Raw genomic sequence first — 17,221 nt, 5'->3', positions numbered from 1 at the left:
CTGCAGCAACAGAGATACAGTCTATAGGTCCCTAGGATATATAGATATTTAATGTATTCATACATTGTTTATGTAGGATATACGCATGTATATATAATCTAATCATATTGTTTCTTCAACTTAAAAATAGCTGACCGTTTTTTTCCCTCTTCTCTGGGATTATATTCCCAGTTTTGATCTCGGACGTCTGGTCATTTATAGCGTATAAGAATATTATATTACTGTTAAGCAAACTATGAATAATAAAACATGTGTCCGTTATCATAGCTACACGTATGACAAAAAAACCGTGTGAAAATCAGTGGTATTCAGTGAGGTAAGATGAATTAAATTTGCTGACAGTTCATTGCTCCTGCCAAATGAATTGCACTGAGTGGAGCGGATCACCACTCCAAGATGGCGGCTCCGCGTCTCGTCTGCGCCAGTAGGCAGTAGCGCTCAATGCTGCGTACCCTTATAAGATGTCTATGGTTATAACGTTAGCAGTGAGTTTACAGCCTCACTGATTTAACTACACAGCAAATAAAAGTCATGTTACTTAGCCAATAAACGTTATCTTACATTCAAAACTTACCCTTCTTTGGGCAACTTCAAATGTCGAACGAAGTTGGAAGTTGTTGCGTCTCCGTCTGTAATATTCGAACCGCGTGATTTGCATACGCAATTCGTTTTTTGTTGACCAAGTCGTAGTTTTTATACCCGAACAAAACCAACTTTGGCATAATTGTTTCTCTCTGCCGCATTGTTTGACAACTCTTGTTCGGTGATTGTCCTGCAATTTGATTGGATGAATGCTGTGTGATGAAAACAACGTATAACTAATTTGATTGGCTGTTGTACTGACAGCACACCAGCTGACAGGCAGCACACACGCTGATAGACAGACAGACACGTATAAAATGAAAGATACGGAGCGCTCCCAAATAACTTTTTAAGGTTTGGGTTTTGGGGAAAGTAGCAAGTCATGTCAAGTCAAAAGGCTCAAGTCCAAGTGAAGTCACAAGTCATTGATGTTAAAGTCTAAGTCGAGTTGCAAGTCTCTTTACATTTTGTCAAGTCGAGTCTAAAGTCATCAAATTCATGACTCGAGTCTGACTCGAGTCCAAGTCATGTGACTCGAGTCCACACCTCTGGCTTACGGACTGTATCCCTTGCAGACTGTATTGATATATATTGATATATAATGTAGGAAGCAGAATATTAATAACAGAAAGAAACAACCCTTTTGTGTGAATGAGTGTAAATGGGGGAGGGAGGTTTTTTGGGTTGGTGCACTAATTGTAAGTGTATCTTGTGTTTTTTATGTTGATTTAATAAAAAAAAAAAAAAAAAAAAACGATACCGATAAAAAAAAAAAACGATACAGATAATTTCCGATATTACATTTTAACGTATATATCGGCCGATAATATCGGCCATCTCTAGTAAAAGTGAAATAACAGACAGACAGGGCTTTGCTGTCCGTAACACACACTTAGATATTGGGTTTCACTATGTAAAAGTGCTTTGAGTCACTAGAGAAAAGCGCTATATAAATATAATTCACTTCACAGTTCACATGTCTGTATGGTTTTTGTCATTGCAGCTTCACGTGGTCCTCGTCTCGCCTGGACCGAAATCTCATCACCGTGATTACGGGACAGACGGTGGAGGCGTTTGACTTCCAGTTTCGGGAACTGTTTCTCCTGTCCCGCAGTGTGTCCCTCAGCAAGGTCCCTATGGTCGACGAACCGGTTCCTGACCCGCTTCCCAAGGCCGCTCCTGTCGCCGTGCCAACCACCGTGGCCAAGAAGCTCATCAACCCCAAGTATGCCCTGGTTGCCACCAGTCAGACTTCTTCCGACCAGAACTCTACCAACAAGAACTCGCAGGTGCCCGCTGCGTTAAAGATTCGGAGCGGGCGTCTTAGGAATGTGTCGGAGGAGCCACCGATACATCCGGCGTTGGAAAACATGGAGAAAGCGTACCTGATCCCATACCTCCCCACTTGGCCAGAACCAGACCCACCCAGCGACGTGATTGGTTTTATCAACATTAGGGACGAGAAGCGAGCCAATCAGGTTCACTTGCAGAGGTCAGAGCGCTTTGAGGTCAGTCAGGCTATTCGATTCCGCTCGCCGCTGACATCGGTGAGCCAGAATGAGGGGGCCGCGTCCGGTCAGGATACAAAAGCCGGAGAAAAACCCGCTTCCGGCAACACCTCTACTCCCCCGAGTGATTTCCAAAAGGATCAGCCGGCAAGCACAGCTTTAGATCAAGACTGTACGGATGCAACGGATTCCAGAAGTCCCAACACGCAGGAGACACACCCAGCACAAACTCCGGCTCCTAAAGCCGCCGCAGAGCCTCTGCAGGCAGACGCCGCTGGACAAGCTCCGGAGATCCAACCAGTCCCTCCAGTCCCTAAACCGCGAACGCTGCACCTGGTCATAGACCACGCCTCCTCAGACCAGCCCGACGAGAAGCACATCACTTTGATTAAAATTGACAAGCACGTCAACGCCGACGCCGCCTTCGGCGACATGAGTGACACGCCGCTCCGCCATGTCCGCGTCACCACCATGGAGGAAGGCGGCGACTCCGGCAGCAACGACAACGGCAGCCAAGACAGCACCAAGGTCATGTGCGACCGAGTGGCCGCAGACAACCCCCTGAGCTTTTCCACCGCGTCGGAGGAGGAGTTTTACGACTGTTCCCCGCAGGAGCCCGGCGACCTGTTGGCCGAGCGGATCAGCACGGGGTCAGGCCGCGGCGGGCAGCGGCTAGGGGACGGAATCAACGTGATGGCCCGCCTCTCTCAAAGCATGCTGGATTTACGCAAGGCCAAACAGGCGGAGGACGGCAGCAGCGTCCTCATTCGCCAATCGCAGCACCTGCGCAAGCAGGGTCACCTCTCGCCGCACAGGCGCGTGCCGGTAAGTTCTTTCCCTCAAATAGTACGCTTCATTTGGTGATAGCTGTGTTAGCCGTGCAGGAAGGAACTGGAGCGATATGTTACTTTCAGGGCCGGTACCGATACCGATTATTAGCACGTGAGGAGGCCGATATTCATTGAAAGTTATTCAACCAAGACGAGTATTGGTCAGCAAACAGCTGGACAAGTCTTAGAGGGGAAGTACTCTTTCTTTGGAATGTTGCCTATCATTCACAATCATTATGAGACACAAGAACACACCTCTTCATTTTTTTACGATTTCAAAAATGATAAAAAACGCTTGAAAGATGCGGCTAATGGTAGTCACCGTTATAGCCTTCAAAGTCTCTAAAACAACTTTAAAACCCTTCATCAATGTACAATATACACACTGCAAGTATATATATAATGTAGTAACAGACACCTCCATAACAATATGTAATATGTACAATATACACACTGCAAGTATATATATAATGTAGTAACAGACACCTTCATAACAATATGTAATATGTACAATATACACACTGCAAGTATATATATAATGTAGTAACAGACACCTCCATAACAATATGTAATATGTACAATATACACACTGCAAGTATATATATAATGTAGTAACAGACACCTTCATAACAATATGTAATATGTACAATATACACACTGCAAGTATATATATAATGTAGTAACAGACACCTTCATAACAATATGTAATATGTACAATATACACACTGCAAGTATATATATAATGTAGTAACAGACACCTTCATAACAATATGTAATATGTACAATATACACACTGCAAGTATATATATAATGTAGTAACAGACACCTTCATAACAATATGTAATATGTACAATATACACACTGCAAGTATATATATAATGTAGTAACAGACACCTTCATAACAATATGTAATATGTACAATATACACACTGCGAGTATATATGTATAATGTAGTAACAGACACCTTCATAACAATATGTAATATGTACAATATACACACTGCAAGTATATATATAATGTAGTAACGGACACCTTCATAACAATATGTAATATGTACAATATACACACTGCAAGTATATATATAATGTAGTAACAGACACCTTCATAACAATATGTAATATGTACAATATACACACTGCAAGTATATATATAATGTAGTAACAGACACCTTCATAACAATATGTAATATGTACAATATACACACTGCAAGTATATATATAATGTAGTAACAGACACCTTCATAACAATATGTAATATGTACAATATACACACTGCAAGTATATATGTAATGTAGTAACAGACACCTTCATAACTATATGTAATATGTACGATTATGAAGGCTAAAATATGAGAAGGGAGACTGTTGAACAACTTAAGCTGTACATCAAGCAAGAATGGGAAAGAATTCCACTTCAAAAATGTGTCTCCTCAGTTCCCAAACCTTTACTGAGTGTTGTTAAAAGGAAAGGCCATGTAACACACTGGTAAAAATGCCTTTGTTGCAATGTGTTGCTGCCTTTAAATTCTAAGTTCATGATTATTTGCAAAACATAACAAAGTTTCTCAGTGTGAACATGAAATATCTTGTCTTTCAATTATATATATATATATATATATATATATATATATATATATATATATATATATATATATATATATATATATATATATATATATATATATATATATATATATTCAATTGAATATAACTTGAAAAGGATTTGTTGTATTCTCTTTTTATTTACCATTTACACAACGTGACAACTTCAATGCTTTTGGCTTTTGTACGTAAAACCAAAGGAAAACATTAAAAGCACATAACAAATAACACATTAATTAGAGATTAAAATAGTTGCATGAAAAAAAAGATACAGTGAGTCAGAATAAAAACTGAGTTCAAAGTCTCATTCTGGGTTAAAAGACAATAAATAAAAGTGGGTTTCAAACGTGGATTTAACCAAAGTGCGCTGCTCGATGGCGCTGGTCGTTGACATTGTTCACTGGTGGGTGGAAAAAAGTATTATGAATATGTTTAAAAGACATAAATGAAAATGTTCCCATGTGTTGTGTATGAAAAGTGTCTAGTGCAGGGGTGGGCATTTAATTTTTTACCGGGGGCCGCATGAGCAACCCGAGCACTGCTGGAGGGCCACATCGACAATATTAATTAAATTTTGCTCAATATTATTTTGGATATATACCGTAAGATAAATAGTAATAATAATAATAATAATTAATAATAATAATAATACTTTCATTTAACCTAACTTAACTTTATACCAAAAGCACAGCTTTGGAAATCATTTGTACCCCTTTCAGAGATCACATTTAGTTCCCCTTAAACATCCTCCTGTTGCACAATGAAATGTAAGCATAGGATGAAGTGTGCATTCCTGTAACTTTCTCAAGTAACAGCATTCAATGATTAATATAAATAAATTAACATTAATAATAAATGACAGTAAAATAAGCACACGTATGACTGAGGAGTCATAGTGTAACTTTGTGTGGTGTTTGAGTTGTCCGACTTTTTGTGTGGCCATAAACGCACCAGTGGTTTAGTGCTATGCGTGTTGGTGACAGATGACAAGTTGGTTTTGACCTGGTTTGTAAAAAATGACTAGTTTTTCGAGATAGAAGTGTTTTACTCATGTTTTTGGTGTGGTTATGGCCAAATATAAACAGTTTTGCTCAATAAAGTGATCGATATAATTCCTGTCCTCGAAGCATCTCGATAGGCGTTACAATAATTGAACGGTGTTCAATTGAACGGTGTTGACGAACACCGTTAGGGCCGCTTGTTGTCACTGTCACTCAAAGTTGCATTGCAAAATTACACAGAATAAATGTGTTTATTTTGTTTAGAATTCAGATGGGATTTGATTTGGTGCGCGGCATATATTTGCTGTGCGCAGAGGATGCTTGAGCAGTGCGCAATTGCGCAGGCGCGCACCTTAGAGGGAACGTTGCTTGGCAGTCCATGTCTTGTTGAAAACACGCCATTCGTCATCAACTTTTCTCTTTTTAGCGTCTCGGGTGTAAACCGTGCATCACTTGTCGCTGCATGTGCACCTTCACTCGCAGGTTACACACGGACATATGCTCACAAATAACACTTTTCAAAATAAAAGCAGCACAGTTGTATTGCGCGCAGGACATAGATGTTTTTTCAACTTTATTTTGTCATTTGTGATTGCAGCTGTTCACATTCACTCACCATCACGCACGCGCATACGTCCACACGGAAGTAATACAAATAACGCTTTTCAAAACAAAAGCAGCACCGTTGTATTGCACACTCGACATAGATACTTTTTTAAATTTATTTTGTAATTTATGATTGGCGTCACGCGGGCCGGACAGGGACGCACAAAGGGCCGGATGTGGCCGCAGAATGCCCAGCTCTGCTCTAGTGTGACGAGTGGCTGTCATGTGACATGTTCCCTAAATATCGGTGTAAAATATGTTAATATTAATTATGATTGCATCAGAGGTATGTTCTATCTAGCGTGGGTTATTTGAAAACATTTCCCAGTGTGTACGTGTTATGTGCAGGAAGCTGACGTACTTTGCTGGAGAAGTCTTAGAAGCACAAACTTGGCGCCATTTTTGTTTACACCGCCACTGAACATGCTATTTACACATGACTTTTTACATAGTTTGTGCTTGGAGGCGCCAAAGGAAGCATTTATTGATTGGTGTGTCAGTACCTGGGTAGAGAGCGCGGCTGATCATGCCCGGGAGGATGATGAAGATGAAGGGCAGCATCTTAAGATAGGCAGCCAGGATGGAGGCTCCCTTCACGTGGCTCATGTTCTTGGCAGAGAGCGACCGCTGGACAATTACCTGCAGACCACAAACAAATACTAAGTTGTAGCACATCGCCAAAAAACGGTAGCGCACTTTTGGCAGTTTATGAGACAAGTTGATACAGTGGAAGCTCAGTTTATGAATTTATGTCATTCAAAAAGTTTGTATAGTGAAGCAAATTTGGTCAATAAGAAACAATGTAAATATGAATAATAGGTTCCAGCCTTCAGGAAAAGTCCTTATTTTAGTGAAGGTTTGTACACTTTGAACTAGTGTTGTACGGCAGTGGTCCCCAACCACTGGGCCGCGGCCCGATACCGGTCCGCGGAGCGATTGGTACCGGACCGCACAAGAAATTTAAAAAAAAAAAAAAAAAAAAATTTTAGATCAACATAAAAAACACAATATATACATTATATATCAATATAGATCAATACAGTCTGCAGGGATACAGTCCGTAAGCACACATGATTGTATTTCTTTATGGAAAAAAAAAAACATTTTTTTTTTTTTTTTTTTTAAATTTCATCCACCCCTCCCCCCACCCCCCCGGTCCGTGGGACAAATTTTCAAGCATTGACCGGTCCGCAGCTACAAAAAGGTTGGGGACCACTGTTGTACGGTATTAGTATAGTACCGCGATACTAATGAATCATATTCGGTACTATGCCACCTCTGAAAAGTACCAGTCATGCTTCACTACACACCGTAGGAGGATACAATAGCTCACCGGCGTCACAATGTAAACAAATGCCATGGGTGGATCTACACCTGACATCCACTGTAATGATACCAAGTACAAGAACGTATCTAGTCAAAACTACTATGATTACATCAATATTTTTTATCGTCATTAAATTCATATTATATTTATAAAGTCAGTAAATACGTCCCTGGACACATGAGGACTTTGAATATGACCAATGTATGATCCTGTAACTACTTGGTATCACATCCATACCTAAATGTGTGGTATCATCCAAAACTAATGTCAAGTATCAAAGAAGAGAAGAATAAGTGATTATTACATTTGAACAGAAGTGTAGATAGAACATGTTCAAACAGAAAATAAGCACATAAACAGTAAATGAACAAGTAGATTAATAATCCATTTTTACAGTTTGTCCTTAATAATGTGTACAAAATAATAGGTGTATAAATGACACAATATGTTACTGCATACGATTAATTAGGAGTCTTTGTTTGTTTACTTACTATTAAAAGACAAGTTTTCTAGTATGTTCACTATTTTATTTAAGGACTAAATTACAGTAATAAACATATGTTTCATGTACACTAAGATTTTTTGTTACAATAAAGCCCATAATGACATTTTTTGTGGTCCCTTTTATGTAGAATTTCGTTACCGGTACCAAAATATTGGTATCGGGACAACCCTAATACACATATATATATATATATATACATATATATATATATATATATATATATATATGTATGTGTGGGAAAAATCACAAGACTATTTCATCTCTACAGGCCTGTTTCATGAGGGGTTTTCCTCAATCCTCAGGAGATTTTAATGGAAGCATTCACATACCACGGTTTATATAGGGCACAGAGCGGGTGGGTACAGGCATCAATCACCACGCCCCCACGCCTGCCTGTACCCACCCGCTCTGTGCCCTATATAAACCGTGGTATGTGAATGCTTCCATTGAAATCTCCCGAGGATTGAGGAAAACCCCTCATGAAACAGGCCTGTAGAGATGAAATAGTCTTGTGATTTTTCCCACACATACATATTACGCTCTACCACGGTATCTAGCACTATTTTTTTGGATAATCTAATTAAGATATATATATATATATATATATATATATATATATATATATATATATATATATATATATATATATATATATATATATATATATATATATATATATATCTGGTCTAGTAGTATTTTACATCTGGTCTAGTAGTACTTTTACAACTGGTCTAGTAGTACTTTTACAACTGGTCTAGTTGTACGTTTACATATATATATACTGTATATATATATGTATGTATGTATGTATGTGTTTGTGTGTATATATATATATATATATGTATGTGTATTAGGGTTGTTCCGATACCAGACCAGTTGTAAAAGTACTACTAGACCAGTTGTAAAGGTTCTAGTGGTCCAAGTGTGAGAAATAAGAAGTTTGTATCTTTGTGCAGTTGTTCCAGATGTCCAGGTCTCCAGGTCGGGATGGCAGACCCAGGGGCCCCAAAGTGGTCATCGCCAAACCAGGAAGTTACCACCGCCCCCAGCGCGCAGCGGGCCCTGTGATTGGAGGACATCGCTACTGGCAGGCACAGAGGCTGCATCCTGACCCCGGCCTGGCAGGACCTGATGCTCGCTCTGGACGCTCGCCACAACGCCCCGGTCTGGGCTTCAAGAAGACGGCTCACACCTCCTCCCAGTCGCCGGGGGCCGGCACTTCAGGGGCCGCTCACTCCAAGATGAACAGTTTCCGACTTATAAAGGCCCGAGGGGCGGCCGTGCAGAAGAAATCCTCTCAAACCAGCAAAGCTTCCCGGTAGAAATGTTGATGACACACATTTCATGAGGTATGTTCTTCTGCTAATGTTGTGAGGGTAAATATCACAAGTTGACTTCATCACCTCTCACAGGACTTTAGCACTGTAAACTAAACAATGTAGTCCAACTGGAAACACTGTGATTGGTTGCTGACCTGGTGGGGGCGGGGCTATTCCCATATTTGGACTTGTTGACTTGTACAGATGTGGAGGTGTTTGGGACCAGAAGTGAATGTTATTAATAAAAGATGAGATTTTTGCTGAAACATGACTTAAGTGTGCTAAAAGCGTCCGAACGACGTTGAGCTTGTCCGTCTGGTTGGATGAAAAATGGCAGAAAGGCACAAAACAGAGTGCATGCTGGGTATAGTGGGGTGTTCAAAGTGCGGCTCATTCTAATTCTATTATTAGCATGACATCAGCACGCCGAATGGGACAAGCGGTAGGAAATGGATGGAGCTTTTTTGGGCAAACTTTGCAGCGTGAAATATGTTGTTACTCGACGAATGTTACCTGTTAGCATGCTAAAGCTAGTAGGCTAGATTTTTTTTTATATAGTTATACACCAGTGCCATATTTTGGTAATTGATGTAAGTATGCTAACGTTATCTTGCTAGCATTTTATTTTTTACATATCTTTGAGGTTTACATCGCAAAGGTACTTAAAGCATGTTATAGTTAGTATTTTAGCATGCTAGCTTTTTTTAGCTAAGTATTCAGGTATACACCTCAGCGTCAAATATGTTGTTACTCGACGAATGTTACCTGTTAGCATGCTAAAGCTAGTAGGCTAGATTTTTTTTTATATAGTTATACACCAGTGCCATATTTTGGTAATTGATGTAAGTATGCTAACGTTATCTTGCTAGCATTTTTTTTTTACATATCTTTGAGGTTTACATCGCAAAGGTACTTAAAGCATGTTATAGTTAGTATTTTAGCATGCTAGCTTTTTTTAGCTAAGTATTCAGGTATACACCTCAGCATCAAATACGTTGTTACTCGACGAATGTTACCTGTTAGCATGCTAAAGCTAGTAGGCTAGATTTTTTTTTTTATATAGTTATACACCAGTGCCATATTTTGGTAATTGATGTAAGTATGCTAACGTTATCTTGCTAGCATTTTTTTTTTTACATATCTTTGAGGTTTACATCGCAAAGGTACTTAAAGCATGTTACAGTTAGTATTTTAGCATGCTAGCTTTTTTTAACTAAGTATTCAGGTATACACCTCAGCGTCAAATATGTTGTTACTCGACGAATGTTACCTGTTAGCATGCTAAAGCTAGTAGGCTAGATTTATTTTTTATATGGTTAAACACCAGTGCCATTTTTGGTAACTGATGTAAGTATGCTAATGTTATCATGCTAGCATTTTTTTTTTACATATCTTTGAGGTTTACATCACAAAGTAATATATTTTGGTACTTAAAGCACGTTACAGTTAGTATTTTAGCTCATGCTAGCTTTTTTTAGCTAATTCATCAGGTATACACCTCAGTGTCATATGTTTTGGTATTTCACTAATGCTAACTGTAGGCATGCTATTAACACGTTAGCATAGTACTGTTAGCATGGTAGCTTTTTTAGCACATGTTATAGGTACCCATCAGTGTCATATTTTGGCACTTAATGTATGCTAACGTTCGCATACTAGCATTTTTAACAAACCTTTCAGATATATATCGCAAAGTAATGTATTTTGGTACTTGACGCATGCTACATTTAGTATTTTAGCATAACATGCTAGCTCTTTTTTAGCTGATTTATCAGGTAAACACCTCAGTGTCAGATATCTTGGTATTTCACTAGTATTAACTGTAGACATGCTATTGTTAGCATGTTAGCATAGTACTGTTAGCATGCTAGCATTTGTCCATCGCAGAGGAATATACTTTGCTACTTGATGGATGCTACAGTTAGTATTTTAGCTTTAGCATGCTAGCTTTTTTTAGCCAATTTATCAGGTAAACACCTCAGTGTCATATATCTTGGTATTTCACTAATATTAACTGTAGACATGCTACTGTTAGCATGTTAGCATGCTAGCATTTTTAACAAATCTTTGTGGTGTTCATTGCATAGGAATATATTTTCATACTTGACGCATGCTACAGTTAGTATTTTAGCTTTATTTTAGCTAATTTAGCAGGTATACGCCTCAGCGTCATGTAGATTGGAATATCACTAATTCCAACTGTAGACATGCTATTGTTAGCATGCCAGCATTTTTAACAAATCTTCGTGGTATCCATAGCAGAGGAATGTACTATTATACTTGAAGCATGCTACAGTTAGTATTTTAGCTTTAGTAGCTAATTTAACAGGTATACGCCTCAGTGTCATGTAGATTGGAATATCACTAATTCCAACTGTAGACATGCTATTGTTAGCATAGCACTGTTAGCATGCTCGCTTTCGTAGCTCATTTTGCTCATAATTTTTGATACTTGACACATGCTACAGTTAGTATTTTAGCTCTAGTATGCTAGCTTTTTTTAGCCAATTTATCAGGTAAACACCTCAGTGTCATATATCCTGGTATTTCACTTATGCTAACTGTAGACATGCTATTGTTAGCATGCTAGCATTTTTAACAAATCTTTGTGGTGACCATGGCAGAGGAATGTACTTTGATACTTGACGCATGCTACAGTTAGTATTTTAGCTTTAGTATGCTAGCATTTTTTTATCTAATTTAGCAGGTATACGCCTCAGCGTCATGTAGATTATAATATCACTGATTCCAACTGTAGACATGCTATTGTTAGCATAGCACTGTTAGCATGCTCGCTTTCGTAGCTCATTTTGCTCATATTTTTTTATACTTGATGCATGCTACAGTTAGTATTTTAGCTTTAGTATGCTAGCTTTTTTTTAGCCAATTTATCAGGTAAACACCTCAGTGTCATATATCTTGGTATTTCACTTATGCTAACTGTAGACATGCTATTGTTAGCATGCTAGCATTTTTAACAAATCTTTGTGGTGACCATGGCAGAGGAATGTACTTTGATACTTGACGCATGCTACAGTTAGTATTTTAGCTTTAGTATGCTAGCATTTTTTTAGCTAATTTAGCAGGTATACGCCTCAGCGTCATGTAGATTGTAATATCACTAATTCCAACTGTAGACATGCTATTGTTAGCATAGCACTGTTAGCATGCTCGCTTTTGTAGCTCATTTGGCTCATATTTTTTGCTACTTGACGCTATCTGGCGTAGCGTGCTAACTGTTTTAGTTTGGCTTTGGCTCTTCAGCGCTCACACAAAATGTCAAGTGAAATTGCATTTTCTTTGAAAAACATTTCTATATGGAACTGCTTTTGAAGGTGAAAAGGACTAATTTGATTGGTCAGTCTGTGACCGTCTGTGGAAAAGGTTTTGGGAGTCCACGATCTTGTATCCCAACTTCTAGCCAATGTCTTCCTCGGTCTAGAGTGGATCCATGTCCCCCCCCCCCCCCCCAACAGACGTACCTGATCAGTGCACCAGTACCAGGTGGCCAGGATGGTCAGCCCCAACGTCATGCCGGGCCAGGGCAAGTCTCCAGTGACGGCGTCTCGGAACAGGTGCATGGCGTCCTGGCGAGGCAGGTGGCAGGTGCTGTTGGGAATGATCTTGCTGGGCACGGCCATACGGTAAACACGCTCCAAGTTGCTGTAGCCACCAATCTTGTTAAAAGCTGCCGGTGAAAAAACACGTCAGCCATTCTTGCTGCTGATTGCCATGAAGTGAACACACCCACCCGTGATGGTGAGGATAATGGCTCCCACGATCATCACCACGGTCTGCAGGGTGTCCGTGTAGATGACGGCCGCCAGGCCACCTGAGAGGGAAGTCGGGGTCATGTTGGTGGGACACTAACACTACAGGTGTGGTGGTGGGAGGAAGAAGTGTGTGAGTCACTCAGACTCCTGAACTACATTTCTCTTCATGGACATTGTTCATTGCTGCTGACCACTTTAGGAGAGCCGCCATCTTGGTCAGGGCAACACTGCTAGCACAGTACATGATCAACAATGAAGACGTGTCGTGTATGCAGCTTGTTTTTGTATTGATCCTCTTTTTGAAATCAGTTGGCACCATTGCACTGCTGTCACACTCGGGGCCATTTTATGTGGCCCCACACATCATTTAAAGTGGCCTGCCACGTCATTTTATGGGATCCATCACTTTATTTTATGTGGTACGCCACATCATTTAAAGTGGCCCGCCACAGCTTTTTATATGATCTGCCACATCATTTTATGAGATCCATCGTTTTATTTTATGTGGTCTGCCACATCATTTTATGTGGTCTGCCACATCATTTTATGTGATCCATCATTTTATTTTATGTGGTCTGCCACATCTTTTTATGTGGTCTGCCACATCATTTTATGTGATCCATCATTTTATTTTATGTGGTCTGCCACATCTTTTTATGTGGTCTGCCACATCATTTTATGTGATCCATCAATCAATTTTTTTTGGTCCGCCACATTGTTTAAAATGGTTCGCCACGCCATTTAAAGTGGCCCGCCACATCTTTTTATATGATCTGCCACATCATTTTATGAGATCCATCGTTTTATTTTATGTGGTCTGCCACATCTTTTTATGTGGTCTGCCACATCATTTTATGTGATCCATCAATTTATTTTTTTTGGTCCGCCACATTGTTTAAAATGGCTCGACACGCCATTTAAAGTGGCCCGCCACATCTTTTTATATTATCTGCCACATCATTTTATGAGATCCATCATTTTATTTTATGTGGTCTGCCACATCTTTTTATGTGGTCTGCCACATCATTTTATGTGATCCATCACTTAATTTTATGTGGTCTACCACGTCATTTCAATTGGCCCACCACAACGTTGGTTTACCACATCATTTTATGTGGTCAGCCACTCCATTACATGTGGCCCGCCACACCATTTTACATGGCACGCCACATCATTTGTATAATGTGGCCTGCTTTGTCATGTTATGTGGTCCGCCACATCATTTTATGTAAGCCGTCACTCTATTTCATGTGATCTGCCCCATCATTTGATGTGGCCCGCCACCTCAATTTATGCTGTCCGCCACATCATTTTATGTAATCAATCATTCAATTTGATGTGGTCCGTCACATCGTTTAAAGTGGCCCGCCACATCATGATCTGATCATGCAACAATGTGTTCCAAGCATTTCTTGGGAGGTATCAAAAATAAATACCTAATTATCTGCTCCATTAATCTAAGAAATGTAATACAAAATAACAGTTGTGTAACCAGGCTATAATATGTTTATATTTCTATATTACAAGTGGCCTTTTGAGGGTAGCGACGTGGGCCTCGATAAAAAAAGAGTTTGATGCTTCCTCCTGCACCGTGTTTGATGTTTCTATGACACTTGACTGCAGTGTGCACACCTGCGATGGTGTAGAGCGCAGTGACCACCAGCATGAGGACCGTGGACAGGTAGAGGTTCCATCCCAGGCACACTTGGACGAACAAGGCCCCCGAGTAGAGGTCCGTCTGGTACCACAACACAACACAACATGGTGCAAGAACGGTGCATTGTGTCGTCTGGTACCACAACACAACATGGTGCAAGAACGGTGCATTGTGTCGGCGTTGGCGGGTGTTTGTGTCCTACTGATATCTTGGTGAAGACCGACAGCAGCAGCGAGAGAACCGCCAGGTAAGTCCTGATCCTTTCTCCTCCGAACCGCCGGCCGAGGTACTCGGGCATTGTCACGATCTGAACACACATGTCACACCACAATCTCTTTTTTGTGTGTGTGTGTGTGTGTGTCGCCTCGGTGTGATGGACTTGTCAGCAGAACCTTAGATGTGTTGTGGAATGGACTAGATGAGGTGTGAATGCTGAAGTTGAAGTGGAATGCTGACAGAATGTAGTATGAATGTTAGAATAGTTGGAATGTTGGAATGTTGAAGAGTTTGAATTTCCAGGAAAAACGGAATTTGGTTTGGAACTTGGGAAAGTGTTAGTTTGAATGTCCAGGATGAGTGGAATGTGTTGATGTTGGAATGGTTTGAATCGGTTAAAAAATGTGGGAATTGTGGAACTTTGAAAAATGTCCTATTTATTTCAATGGGAATTTCATGTAAATTTCGGGAAAAGCAGGAATTTTTTTGGAAAATGGTAAAAGACTTGAATGTTCTGAATGAGTTGAAAAGATTGATGTTTTATAAATCGGTCAAAAAATTTTGAAGTAGTAACATTTTTAATTGAGAAATGGTATTATGGAATTCCAGGAATTTTGGGGAAACCGTTTTTTTGTCCTAAATAAGCAGAATGTTGGGACGGTGGAACGGTTGAAACAAAGGTCAAAAAAAGGTTTGAGAAGAAGGGAATTCTGGGAATTCTTGGAATTTTTTTTTAACTTGGAAAAATAATAGTTTGGATTTTCAGGGTGAGTGGAATATGTTGAAGGTGGAATGGTCTGAATCGGTTGAAAAATGTGGAAATGGTGGAAGTTTGAAAAATGTCCCATTTATTTCAATGGGAATTTCATGGAAATTTCGGGAAAAGCAGGAATTTTTTGGAAAATGGTAGAAGACTTGAATGTGTTGAAAAGGTTGTTGTTTTATAAATCGGTCGAACATTTTTGAAGTAGTAACATTTTTAATTGAGAAATGGTATTATGGAATTCCAGGAATTTTGGGGAAAACGTTTTTTTGTCCTGATTAAGCGGAATGTTTGGACGGTGGAACAGTTGAAACAAAGGTCAAAAAAAGGTTTGAGAAGAAGGGAATTCTGGGAATTCCTGGAATTTTTTTTAACTTGGAAAAATAATAGTTTGAATTTTCAGGGTGAGTGGAATATGTTGAAGGTGGAATGGTTTGAATCGGTTGAAAAATGTGGAAATGGTGGAAGTTTGAAAAATAGCCAATTCATTTTGAATGGGAAAAATGTCCTGGAAAACCTGGAATTCTGGGAAATCTGGGAATTTTTGGAATGTGTCAAAGGAAAGCCTGCAATTCCCGAATAGGCTGAACAGTTTGAAATTGATAAGGTTTGAAACGGATGAAAAATGTGGGAATTGTGGAACTTTGAAAAATGTCCCAATTATTTCAATGGGAATTTCATGGAAATTTCGGGAAAAGCGGGAATTTTTGGGAAAATGGTAAAAGACTTGAATGTTCTGAATGAGTTGAAAAGGTTGATGTTTTATAAATCGGTCGGAAAATTTTGAAGTAGTAACATTTTTAATTGAGAAATGGTATTATGGAATTCCAGGAATTTTGGGAAAACCGTTTTTTTGTCCTGATTTAGCGGAATGTTTGGACGGTGGAACGGTTGAAGTGGGTTGAAAAATGTGGAAGGAGTAGTCGCCAGAAAAAAGGGTCAAAAAAAGGTTTGAGAAGAAGGGAATTCCTGGAAAAAAAATTTAACTTGGAAAAATAATAGTTTGAATTTTCAGGGTGAGTAGAATCTGTTGAAGGTGGAATGGTCTGAATCGGTTAAAAAATGTGGAAATGGTGGAAGTTTGAAAAATAGCCAATTCATTTTGAATGGGAAAAATGTCCTGGAAAACCTGGAATTCTGGGAAATCTGGGAATTTTTGGAATGTGTCAAAGGAAAGCCTGCAATTCCCGAATAGGCTGAACAGTTTGAAATTGATAAGGTTTGAAACGGATGAAAAATGTGGGAATTGTGGAACTTTGAAAAATGTCCCAATTATTTCAATGGGAATTTCATGGAAATTTCGGGAAAAGCGGGAATTTTTGGGAAAATGGTAAAAGACTTGAATGTTCTGAATGAGTTGAAAAGGTTGATGTTTTATAAATCGGTCGGAAAATTTTGAAGTAGTAACATTTTTAAGTGAGAAATGGTATTATGGAATTCCAGGAATTTTGGGGAAACCGTTTTTTGTCCTAAATAAGCGGAATGTTTGGACGGTGGAACGGTTGAAGTGGGTTGAAAAATGTGGAAGGAGTCG

At 39.4% G+C, this 17,221-nt stretch overlaps 2 protein-coding genes across 4 annotated transcripts in view; one reads left to right on the top strand and one right to left on the bottom strand.

Moving 5' to 3' along the window:
* The window catches only part of fam83gb (family with sequence similarity 83 member Gb), a 44,365-nt gene extending 34,821 nt beyond the window's left edge, over nucleotides 1-9,544 (top strand). Inside the window, exons 4-5 of the mRNA XM_062033237.1 lie at nucleotides 1,586-2,915; nucleotides 8,916-9,544. Of these exons, the coding sequence (XP_061889221.1) occupies nucleotides 1,586-2,915; nucleotides 8,916-9,281 (1,696 nt within the window). The 3' untranslated portion in view covers nucleotides 9,282-9,544. The remainder of the gene's footprint in view (nucleotides 1-1,585; nucleotides 2,916-8,915) is intronic.
* Nucleotides 1-17,221, bottom strand: part of slc5a10 (solute carrier family 5 member 10) — a 99,052-nt gene that overhangs the window by 74,161 nt on the left and 7,670 nt on the right. For all 3 annotated transcript variants that reach the window (XR_009823841.1, XM_062033242.1, XM_062033243.1), the window contains exons 5-9: nucleotides 14,911-15,015; nucleotides 14,684-14,789; nucleotides 13,030-13,110; nucleotides 12,761-12,966; nucleotides 6,631-6,766 (exon numbers count right to left, since the gene is read on the bottom strand). Coding sequence is in view for 2 of the 3 variants with exons in the window: in XM_062033242.1 (XP_061889226.1) it covers nucleotides 6,631-6,766; nucleotides 12,761-12,966; nucleotides 13,030-13,110; nucleotides 14,684-14,789; nucleotides 14,911-15,015 (634 nt within the window). In the remaining variant the exon portion in view is untranslated. The remainder of the gene's footprint in view (nucleotides 1-6,630; nucleotides 6,767-12,760; nucleotides 12,967-13,029; nucleotides 13,111-14,683; nucleotides 14,790-14,910; nucleotides 15,016-17,221) is intronic.

The sequence above is a fragment of the Entelurus aequoreus genome, linkage group LG22, assembly GCF_033978785.1.
Source record: "Entelurus aequoreus isolate RoL-2023_Sb linkage group LG22, RoL_Eaeq_v1.1, whole genome shotgun sequence".
Lineage (NCBI taxonomy): Eukaryota > Metazoa > Chordata > Actinopteri > Syngnathiformes > Syngnathidae > Entelurus > Entelurus aequoreus.
Note: the sequence above shows the minus strand (reverse complement) of the source record. Positions and strands in the feature narration are given on the sequence as shown.